A 12,543-nucleotide genomic window follows, 5' to 3' on the forward strand; every position below is an offset into this window, starting at 1 on the left:
CAACCACTTATTTGTAGCAGGGCATGAAGGACACATCATGAAAGGGGTGGGGGCATACATGGAAGGTGGTGGAGTCTTAGGAAAAGGAGTGTGTCCACAATTTTCAAAAATTTCAGGGTGCAACCACTTATTTGTAGCAGCTCCCGTCCCAGCCACCTCATATCTGCACTGCATGGTTGTGTAGGTTGTTGGATATTGCTCAGCATCCTAGTCTTCTAGACCACCCCACAACACCAAGGCCTACAGATGCATATACCCTGCGCAAAGTGTGAACACAGCCTTAGCACAGCAAGGTTAAAGAAACTATCTGTATTGGAATCTGTGAAACAATGATTGTTCTTATACCTGCAGTTACAGTTTAGTATGGACGCAGTTTCCTTATAAAATTAGCTGATCGCCGCTGGTCTGGCTTCTCTCACCTCAGGCAGGGGCAGCTGTGGCCAAGCAACATTACATGCTCGTTTTTTATTCAAATCAATGCCTGTTCATATGGGCCCACCAGGAAAGGAGTTCTATGAAGTCCCTATGAAGTAGTAGGACATATGGACAAGGGTTGTTCTGGACATTTATAGCGTATCAACAGCATATGGCAATTATGTCCAATAGGTGCACCTCCCACCTCTTGTACCCACTACCCTCTCAAGAATGGGGCTCCACCATGAATGGAGAGTACACCCCACAGCTTTTTCCATTCACTGCTATGGGACTACTGAATATAGCTGAGCCCTTGCAGCTCAATTCATGGAAGACTTGTATTTTTGAGACAGATGTCGGTCCAACCTTTTTGGCACCCACATCTAAGGAATATTTATGGCATATCTTGTCGCCATACCACAAATGGTCAGATGGGACAACCTCTTTACAAGCATATACATACATTACAATGTAAGTATAACAGAATATCTGCAGTTTTATCAAGCTAGATAAACGTATGATAAGGATAATATAAAAGTGACAAAAACAAAACAAAACATGGGATAAGGACAAAAAATAAATAAAATTGAGAACCACAATTGAATTTTTTTAAATATAATTTTAAAAAACATTTGCTGCAGAGACGATAATACAGAATGATATTTTTTTCAACTGCAGTCATGCTCACGGATCAGTCCGGCCCTTTGCTGCCATAACATAAAATATGAAATAACAATAATAATAATAATAATAAATGACACAAGGGTGCAACATCCAAACTGTGCCCCATATTTCACTGTTAATTGCTCTTCAAAGTGTACTTTGTGGGACCCTGGAGAAATCCTCAGGGAAGTCAACACTGTATGGTTAAGAAGACTGAAAGACCTAGACCAGTCTGAGTCCTATCATAACTCGGAGTGAGTGAAGTCAGTCCGTGGAGGTTCACTAGGTTTCATGAAGATACCTTCCATCACTTTCCAGTAGTTATGTGGACCTGCGTAGGTCATGCCATGCACTTCTCTCTGTCCATTTATAGGACGCCCATATTGTTCTCCTGTGACAGACAGCAGTACGTTTGTAGACGCGTGCTTGAACCTCACTTCTTCATTGCGCTGCCAGAATTCCCCATTGCAGAGTACAGTCCAGTCATCTAAGATATCTCCTTCTCCATCGTCTCCAAATGCACTGACCTCCTGCCAATAAACAAGGGAGAAATAGGTCAGGGATTACAATAAAGGAGTTTTCCCACTGACAATACATATCCCCTTATCCACAAGTGTCTGGTCCCTGAACGGAGGTCCAAAAGTGCCCCATGAGAATGGAGCAGTGGTTTGCATGTATGACCACCACACCATCAACAGTCCCGTAGAAGTGAATAGAATAACTGCTGTGGTCACGTGCTGGGTGCTTGAAAACAAAAGGACCACCAAAGTGTCGGTGATTGATATCCAGGAAGAGGTGAGTGTGTTTCTTTTTCTGCTCGATAACATTTATAGCTGATTTATTTTTATTTTTTTATGACCACATTAAAGTGGTTGTCCACAGCTGAAGAAATATTAGAAGTGATAAAGAACCTCCCTAATCGCAAGTCACCTGGTCCTGATGGTCTGCCATACCTTTACTACAAGACATACGTAGACACCCTCCCTCCGTACATGGTCAAGATATTTAATTCTTTCCTGGAGGGCTCTCCTATACCAGAGACAATGCTTCAATCCTTCATCACCCTTATTCCAAAACCTGAGAAGGATCATATGGATTGCTCCAACTATCGTCCTATAGCCCTCCTTAATTCAGACTTAAAGATATTTGCGAAACTTCTGGCGAACAGGCTTGCTAGCCTGCTCCCGAGCTTGATCCATAAAGATCAAGTCGGCTTTGTATTAAATCACCAAGGGGGCGATAACACGAGAAGGGCTATAGATTTGATAGACATCATTAACAGACGGAAACAGCAGGCGTTAATATTGGGCCTGGATGCAGAAAAGGCCTTTGACCGCCTAAGCTGGCCTTTTTTGTTTTTTACATTGCGGTGTTTTGGTATAGGGGGGCCTTTTATGAATGCCATTTGTGCTCTTTATACCCGCCCAACGGCCTTTGTAAAAACGACACATGCCCAGTCCAACATGATAACTATTCGGAACGGAACTCGACAGGGTTGCCTGCTATCCCCCCTACTCTTCGTACTCTGCATAGAGCCTTTAGCAGCATTAATACGGGCCCACCCTGATATTCAAGGAGTAGAGGTCAATAAGGTGACCTTTAAATTATCACTCTTCGCTGACGATATACTTCTTGCCTGTCACGGCTGAGGATGGGGAAAATCCTCAGCCGTGCGATGTCAGATGATGATGTTGTGGCTGCTCGGCCAGGACAACAGGATTAGGGAGCAGGTCACCTCCTGAAGCGTCCCTAACGCTGACCCTGTCTCCTACCTGCATGGGCCGACCTTGATGGTAGGAGGACCAATGCGCAGGAACCTCGGATCCCTAACTCACCCTCCGACCGGTCCCTGGGCTAGGAGTCAAGGTAAGATGGCCTGTTCCTACTGGACACGGAGGAACAGGGGTCTCACTGGCCAAGCTGCAGGGAAAAGGGGAACACAAACAGTCTTACGGATATGGCAGGTGAACTATCCGAGTTCGACCTACCTGCCACAGCCTTGCTGACTGGATCCCTGTGCAAACAGGAATCCAGATCCATAAGCTGCACTAAACAACATAAGGAAAATCCCAACAGACATCACATAGACATCACACATAAAGATGAACATAACCTAAATGTGACATTATATTTTGTGAACCACAAGGGTGGCTCTCACTGGCAGTTGGTAAACACAGGAGGCTGCTCCAGCTAAGCATGTCTGGAGCAACCTACTGAGCCATGCCAAACACCAAGGCTATATAGGCCTAAGAGGCCACACCCAACAGTCAGACACACCCAGTGACATCACACACACTGGGAAGGGAGTTAACCCTTCCAGCACCACAGGAAAGGGAAAACACCAACTTAAAGGGGAAGTGTCAAAACGAAAGTCACACTGTGGCTGTTGCCGCAAGCAACGACATGGGTGGCTACCATGTCCTGGGAGTCAGCCCGAAGGCCGGGACACTGCCACCACATGTACACACTATACAAAACGTTGCTGCGAGCAGCCACAGTGAAGGGAAAGGTCTCAGTGCACACGTAACATAAACAGTGCACACCATACATACATACACACACACCTAACAAAGCGGTAGCTAGGTGTAACCGCATGAAGATGCCGCAAGCTGCCTAGCACCAGCTCAGGCTGCTATCTGCAACAATCTGCAAACACTTGTTGCCCGCGGCAACCACAAGTGAGGCCACACACAAGCAGCCCTCACCTGTGGTTGAACAACCAAAAACAAACCGCAGGCAACCGCATGCGGTTAAGGAGTCACGGTCATGGCCATGGCCATGGCCGTGACATTGCCTTGACAAACCTACATACCTCGTTACCAAACCTATTCCAGACGTTAAGGGAATATGGCAGACTATCTGGCTATAAGATTAATACATCTAAAACAGAGGCTTTATCTATTAATATTCCACCAGATATATTGAGTACTCTGCAAAGCAGTTTCCATTTCAAGTGGAATGATACTACCCTTAAATATTTGGGAGTGAAATTAACAAAAACATATAATACTCTCTATGCCCATAATTTTTTACCCATTTTTCGGGAACTTAATTCGCTCATGACTAAGTTGATGCCCCTGCCGATTTCTCTACTAGGGCGCATTGCAGCGGTCAAAATGACCATATTGCCCAAATTATTATATGTGATGGAAACTATTCCAGTTCCCATACCTAAGAAGGATTTGAGAGCCTTGCAGTCTTCCATCCTCAGGTTTGTCTGGCATGGCAAAAGACACAGAATTTCTTGCAGCACTCTTACCGCCCTCAAGTCGCAAGGTGGTCTTGGACTCCCTGATGTAACTACATACTACTGGGCGACACATCTACGTCGTATCCCCGCATGGTCTTCCCTCCTAGCATTCTCTAGATGGATGGAAATTGAGAAGCTATGGTTGGCCCCTACTCACCCTAATGCCCTCCTGTGGTCACCATTACCGGCCAACTGTATGGCCCACTTGTTGGGTCCTATGTCCCTAACATATAATATCTGGAAAAGTTGCAAACAGAAATTCCCATTGGTATCCGATAAATCTTCCATGACCTCGTTTTTATTTAATCCCTTATTCCCATTAGGGTTACAGCACACCTTTTTTAAGCCATGGTTTTCTAACAAACTATTTAGATTTGGAGAAAATGAACAGATGGCTCACTATGAACAATCACGCTAGGTGCTCTGGACAAAAAGAGTCACCCCTTGCTCTTATTAACCACTTAAGGACCACAGGTTTATACCCCCCTAAAGACCAGGCCCTTTTTTACAAATCGGCACTCCACAACTTTAGCGGTTTATTGCTCGGTCATGCAACTTACTACCCAAATGAATTTTACCTCCTTTTCTTCTCACTAATAGAGCTTTCATTTGGTGGTATTTCATTGCTGCTGACATTTTTACTTTTTTTGTTATTAATCAAAATTTAACGATTTTTTAGCAAAAAAATGACATTTTTCACTTTCAGTTGTAAAATTTTGCAAACAAAACGACATCCATATATAAATTTTGCTCTAAATTTATTGTTCTACATGTCTTTGATAAAAAAAAATGTTTGGGTAAAAAAAAATGGTTTGGGTAAAAGTTATAGCGTTTACAAACTATGGTACAAAAATGTGAATTTCCGCTTTTTGAAGCAGCTCTGACTTTCTGAGCACCTGTCATGTTTCCTGAGGTTCTACAATGTCCAGACAGTATAAACACCCCACAAATGACCCCATTTCGGAAAGTAGACACCCTAAGGTATTCGCTGATGGGCATAGTGAGTTCATAGAACTTTTTATTTTTTGTCACAAGTTAGCGGAAAATGATGATTTTTTTTTTTTTTTCTTACAAAGTCTCATATTCCACTAACTTGTGACAAAAAATAAAAACTTCCATGAACTCACTATGCCCATCAGCGAATACCTTGGGGTGTCTTCTTTCCAAAATGGGGTCACTTGTGGGGTAGTTATACTGCCCTGGCATTCTAGGGGCCCAAATGTGTGGTAAGGAGTTTGAAATCAAATTCTGTAATAAATGGCCGGTGAAATCCGAAAGGTGCTCTTTGGAATTTGGGCCCCTTTGCCCACCTAGGCTGCAAAAAAGTGTCACACATGTGGTATCTCCGTATTCAGGAGAAGTTGGGGAATGTGTTCTGGGGTGTCATTTTACATATACCCATGCTGGGTGAGATAAATATCTTGGTCAAATGCCAACTTTGTATAAAAAAATGGGAAAAGTTGTCTTTTGCCAAGATATTTCTCTCACCCAGCATGGGTATATGTAAAATGACACCCCAAAACACATTCCCCAACTTCTCCTGAATACGGAGTTACCACATGTGTGACACTTTTTTGCAGCCTAGGTGGGCAAAGGGGCCCATATTCCAAAGAGCACCTTTCGGATTTCACTGGTCATTTTTTACAGAATTTGATTTCAAACTCCTTACCACACATTTGGGCCCCTAGAATGCCAGGGCAGTATAACTACCCCACAAGTGACCCCATTTTGGAAAGAAGACACCCCAAGGTATTCGCTGATGGGCATAGTGAGTTCATGGAAGTTTTTTATTTTTTGTCACAAGTTAGTGGAATATGAGACTTTGTAAGGGAAAAAAATAAAAATAAAAAAATCATCATTTTCCGCTAACTTGTGACAAAAAATATAAAAGTCTAGGAACTCGCCATGCCCCTCATGGAATACCTTGGGGTGTCTTCTTTCCAAAATGGGGTCACTTGTGGGGTAGTTATACTGCCCTGGCATTTTCCAGGGGCCCTAATGTGTGGTAAGTAGGTAAATGACCTGTGAAATCCTAAAGGTGCTCTTTGGAATGTGGGCCCCTTTGCCCACCTAGGCTGCAAAAAAGTGTCACACATGTGGTATTGCCGTATTCAGGAGAAGTTGGGCAATGTGTTTTGGGGTGTCTTTTTACATATACTCATGCTGGGTGAGAGAAATATCTCGGCAAAAGACAACTTTTCCCATTTTTTTATACAAAGTTGGCATTTGACCAAGATATTTATCTCACCCAGCATGGGTATATGTAAAATGACACCCCAAAACACATTGCCCAACTTCTCCTGAGTACGGCGATACCACATGTGTGACACTTTTTTGCAGCCTAGATGCGCAAAGGGGCCCACATTCATTTTATGAGGGCATTTTTAGATATTTGGATCCCAGACTTCTTCTCATGCTTTAGGACCCCTAGAATGCCAGGGCAGTATAAATACCCCACATGTGACCCCATTTTGGAAAGAAGACACCCCAAGGTATTCAATGAGGGGCATGGCGAGTCCATAGAAATTTTTTTTTTTTTGCACAAGTTAGCAGAAATTGATATATATTTTTTTTCTCACAAAGTCTCCCTTTCCGCTAACTTGGGACAAAAATTTCATTCTTTCATGGACTCAATATGCCCCTCACGGAATACCTTGGGGTGTCTTCTTTCCGAAATGGGGTCACATGTGGGGTATTTATACTGCCCTGGCATTCTAGGGGCCCTAAAGCGTGAGAAGAAGTCTGTAATATAAATGTCTAAAAATTTTTACGCATTTGGATTCCGTGAGGGGTATGGTGAGTTCATGTGAGATTTTCTTTTTTGACACAAGTTAGTGGAATATGAGACTTTGTAAGAAAAAAAAAATTAATTTCCGCTAACTTGGGCCAAAAAAATGTCTGAATGGAGCCTTACAGGGGGGTGATCAATGACAGGGGGGTGATCAATGACAGGGGGGTGATCAGGGAGTCTATATGGGGTTATCACCACAGTCATTGATCACCCCCCTGTAAGGCTCCATTCAGTTGTCCGTATGCGTTTTGCGGATCCGATCCATGTATCAGTGGATCCGTAAAAATCATGCGGACGTCTGAATGGAGCCTTACAGGGGGGTGATCAATGACAGGGGGGTGATCAATGACAGGGGGGTGATCACTGACAGGGGGGTGATCAATGACAGGGGGGTGATCAGGGAGTCTATATGGGGTGATCACCACAGTCATTGATCACGCCCCTGTAAGGCTCCATTCAGACGTCCGTATGCGTTTTGCGGATCCGATCCATCTATCAGTGGATCCGTAAAAATCATGCGGACATCTGAATGGAGCATTACAGGGGGGTGATCAATGACAGGGGGGTAATCAATGACAGGGGGGTGATCAGGGAGTCTATATGGGGTGATCACCACAGTCATTGATCACGCCCCTGTAAGGCTCCATTCAGACGTCCGTATGCGTTTTGCGGATCCGATCCATCTATCAGTGGATCCGTAAAAATCATGCGGACATCTGAATGGAGCTTTACAGGGGGGTGATCAATGACAGGGGGGTAATCAATGACAGGGGGGTGATCAGGGAGTCTATATGGGGTGATCACCACAGTCATTGATCACGCCCCTGTAAGGCTCCATTCAGACGTCCGTATGCGTTTTGCGGATCCGATCCATCTATCAGTGGATCCGTAAAAATCATGCGGACATCTGAATGGAGATTTACAGGGGGGTGATCAATGACAGGGGGGTAATCAATGACAGGGGGGTGATCAGGGATTCTATATGGGGTGATCACCACAGTCATTGATCACGCCCCTGTAAGGCTCCATTCAGACGTCCGTATGCGTTTTGCGGATCCGATCCATCTATCAGTGGATCCGTAAAAATCATGCGGACATCTGAATGGAGCTTTACAGGGGGGTGATCAATGACAGGGGGGTAATCAATGACAGGGGGGTGATCAGGGAGTCTATATGGGGTGATCAGGGGTGATCAAGGGTGAATAAGGGGTTAATAAGTGACAGGGGGGGGGGTGTAGTGTAGTGGTGCTTGGTGCAACATATTACTGAGCTACCTGTGTCCTCTGGTGGTCGATCCAAACAAAGGGGACCACCAGAGGACCAGGTAGCAGGTATATTAGACGCTGTTATCAAAACAGCGTCTAATATACCTGTTAGGGGTTAAAAAAAATCACATCTCCAGCCTGCCAGCGAACGATCGCCGCTGGCAGGCTGGAGATCCACTCTCTTACCTTCCGTTCCTGTGAGCGCGCGCCTGTGTGCACGCGTTCACAGGAAATCTCGGCTCACGTGAGATGACGCCAATCGGCGTTAGCGTAGCCTGGGGGAGCCGCAGAGATGACGCCTTTCGGCGTTAGCTTAGCGGCAAGTGGTTAAAGTAAATAGTGAATGGAAATTGGACCGGCACTCAAAACACCAAGAGAGATGTGGAACCAAACTTATTTATTCAAACACAATAAAATAAATCGAGTGTATATACTGGCATCAATAATACAGTTTTATCGATAGAATATTGGGGGCGTGGCCGGATGCCGAGAGGAGAGGTCGCATAGTGCTGAAGCTCCGGCTGTGGAGCCTCGATAACGGCACATAGCAGCTTAAATATAACAAATATATTTCATACTTACCTACCCCAGGACAAACCTTGATACAGCAGTCCTGCCGATGAAGACCAGGGGAAGGAAGAAGGGATCGCAGCCTCAGAAGATGACGGCGTTTTTTCACCCAGCTCCTGGGTCTTCACAAGATGGCGCCGGTTCCCGCCACACAGAGGGAGAGCCCTGCCCGTCCTCAGTAGCGACACCCGTCCAGCGATCTTCTGGATCTCCCTCCTCAGCAGGGTCCGGTTCTCCACCACCACAGGAACCTAAAAAACAAAAAAGGGTGAGTGAGCAACAGTCATACAGTCCTCCCCTTGATACTTACCCTGCTTCACCAGGCATAGACCCTGGGTTAACAGTTACCACAATGCAGGACATGCTGGCAGATCTAAAAAGATCTATACATGGCGATTTTAAAGAGACAATCTCTATTATTCATGCAGATATAGTCGCTATAGGAGAAAGAACAGCACATTTGGAAGAAAAAATGGAGGAATTTGTCACAGCACTTAACTCGCTAGTAGATAATCATAATGCGGTTGAAGATGACATAGCCACCATGAAACTTAAAATTGCTGATCTGGAGGATCGCTCCAGAAGAAACAACATTAGATTCAGAAGCATCCCTGAAAGCGTTCTGGACTCTCAGCTGCAAGATTTTATTGCGGACCTTATAGTGTCATATTTGCCAGATACCCCAGGGTCAGAGTTAATCATAGACCGGGTACACCGGGTTCCTAAACCCAAAGCTTTACCAGCCTCTATTCCAAGAGACGTACTAGCTAGAATTCATTTCTATCATCTAAAGGATTCCCTGATGAGAGAAGCCCAAAAAAAGAGGTCGGATATTCCTGAAAGATTTTGTAATGTCCTCCTGTTCACTGACCTCTCACCAGCGACGCTGAGCAGAAGACGTGAATTTCAAATATACACTAAAGCACTAAGGGATAACAATATTCCTTACAAATGGGGCTTCCCTGTTAAGCTGATTGTAAGATATCAAAACTCATCAACTGTTCTAGTTTCTCCTCAGGAAGCGTCAGAAGCTTTTGCCAAATGGAACATCACTGTGCCACCAGAGGGCGCCAAAGACAAAGACAAAGACAAAGCAATGAACTCTCCTTCTTACAGGCCTTCTTCGGATAGAAGTCACCTGAACCTAACTCCAGAATGGACCAAAGTAGGAAGAAATCCTCCGTGATACCTATTCTGGACAGTATCTATATTACATTAAGTATACTTCCATGTTATACTATTTTTGCGGGGCTCCACACCCGTTGCTCTACCTCTCAGAACACATATTCCATCTCTGTGTTCACATTCTCTAATCCACTGTTTATCTAACGTCTCCCATACTAAGTGAGATACATCACAACCTGTGGTCACTGTTAGACCATTGTTATGTTATTGTTATTTATTACTTATTTTATTCTTTATGTTTTAACTTATTGTTTTACAAGGTTACATAAAAAGGGTCTACATCTACCTCCTCAAATAACTGAACCTAAAGGTACAATTCTACGATCCCCACAATTGAAATACGGTAACATTTGGGTACTTTATTTTGTTATTCACATACTACTAGTTAATCAATTCAGATCAGGAACTCTAGCATGCTGTCTTAAACTTCAAGATGACCAGTAAAGGCATAAAAATATTCTCTGCAAATGTTAAGGGTCTCAATAGTCCCTTTAAGCGTTCAGCATGTTGGAATGAGGTGAGGAAACAGAGAGCTGATATCATCTGTATCCAAGAGTCTCATCTTAATGAGGAAGACTCCTACAGATTTTCTCATCCCTCCTTTCCGCATACTTTTTTTTCTCCAGCTTCAAAAAAAAGAAAAGGTGTGATTATGGGTTTTAAGAATTCTGTTGCTTTCCATTGTCATAACACAATAATAGATGAAGAGGGTAGATATATTATCATTATATGTGACATAAACAATACTAGATACACAATAGTTAATCTTTATGCTCCTAATGCTGATCAGATAAATTTTATCAAACGCACCATCAAATTAGCTCAGGATTCGAAACAAGGATCTTTATTGATCTGTGGCGACTTCAACATGTGCCCCGACTCCTCAATTGATAGGCTCCCTTCCCCTATCCCATCTCCCAAAAATTCGCAACTTAGAGATTTTCTATTTCAGGAGGGACTTCTAGATATCTGGAGAGTCCATCACGCCAATGAAAAAGATTTTACCTTCTTTTCACATCCACACAACACTTATTCTAGAATCAACCTCTTTGTCTCAGATAAATGGCTTCTTCAAAAAGTGCTAGAGGTAACAATATCTAATATAACGTGGTCTGATCATGCATTTATTTCCCTTACACTAGATGACACGTACAGCAATAGAATATATTCCCCGTAGAGACTCAACAATTCTTTACTCCAAAATGCCTCTGTACGCACAGACGTAGAAAACTCATTAAAAGAATATTTTAAAACAAATGACAATAATTTGGTATCAGATATTACACTATGGAGTGCGCACAAGGCATTTATAAGAGGTGTACTGCTAAAACATGCAGCTATTCAAAAGAAAAAGAGAAGGGAAATTCTAGATAAATTATTAGCTGATATCAAAATCTTGGAGGATTCCTCTAAGACCTCTCTAGATCCAAAAGTCATTAGCAAACTAAAAACAGCCAGACATCATTTATACCTTCTCCTTCATGAAAAACATGAATTTCACCTCCGAAAACTAAAATCAGACCATTACTCTCAAGGTAACAAAGCATCAAAAATTTTAGCTAATAGAATTAAAAAAAGAGAAGTCAAATCAAGAATTCCCTTTTTATATGACAACCAGAACCAAAAGTTGTATAATCCCAAACACATAGCAGAAGAATTCGCAAAATACTATGAAAATCTATACAATCTGGAAAAAACAACTGACATAGTTCAACCAACTTCTGAATATATTAATGACTTTCTTAATGGCATTTCTCTTCCGTCCATAACCTCATCCCAAAACCAATCCCTTAACTCTAGAATCACACACCTAGAAATATTTGAAGCAATTCAGTCCCTCAAAAATAATAAGTCTCCTGGCCCAGACGGACTTACAAATGAATATTATAAAAATTTCTCCCACATGTTAAATCCTTTTCTGAATAGATCCTTCAATTTGATAGCAGAGCAAAACTCAATCCCCAAAGACATGTTAAATGCACTGATAATTACGCTCCCAAAACCTGGTAAATCTGCAGATAAACCGGCTAACTTCAGACCTATATCACTATTAAACTCTGATGTAAAGATATTTGCAAAAATCTTAGCAAAGAGATTATCTAGCATTCTGCCTTCCCTTATAGCCAATGATCAAATTGGTTTTGTTCCCAACAGACAATCATCAGATGGTACTAGGAGATTCATAGACCTACTAGATGTGGCATATACCACCCGAACGCCTTCTTTGCTCCTCTCCTTGGATGCGGAGAAGGCGTTCGATAGGATACATTGGAAATACATTCAGGCTACTTTGGAAAAGTTTGGATTTGGGGATTTCTTCTTATCCGCAGTAATGTCGCTATATTCTAACCCAAGCGCCTCTATATACTCATCTAGTTTTTTATCTGCTCCATTCAATATCAAGA

General features: G+C 43.0%; 1 protein-coding gene across 1 annotated transcript in view; it reads right to left on the minus strand.

Moving 5' to 3' along the window:
- Positions 1–1,045: 1,045 nt before the first annotated feature.
- LOC120993636 (stromal cell-derived factor 2-like) overlaps positions 1,046–12,543 on the minus strand; it is a 42,500-nt gene continuing 31,002 nt past the window's right edge. Inside the window, exon 2 of the mRNA XM_040422113.1 lies at positions 1,046–1,607. Within this exon, the coding sequence (XP_040278047.1) occupies positions 1,320–1,607 (288 nt within the window). The 3' untranslated portion in view covers positions 1,046–1,319. The remainder of the gene's footprint in view (positions 1,608–12,543) is intronic.

The sequence above is a fragment of the Bufo bufo genome, chromosome 3 (genome assembly GCF_905171765.1).
Source record: "Bufo bufo chromosome 3, aBufBuf1.1, whole genome shotgun sequence".
NCBI classification, from domain to species: Eukaryota; Metazoa; Chordata; class Amphibia; order Anura; family Bufonidae; genus Bufo; species Bufo bufo.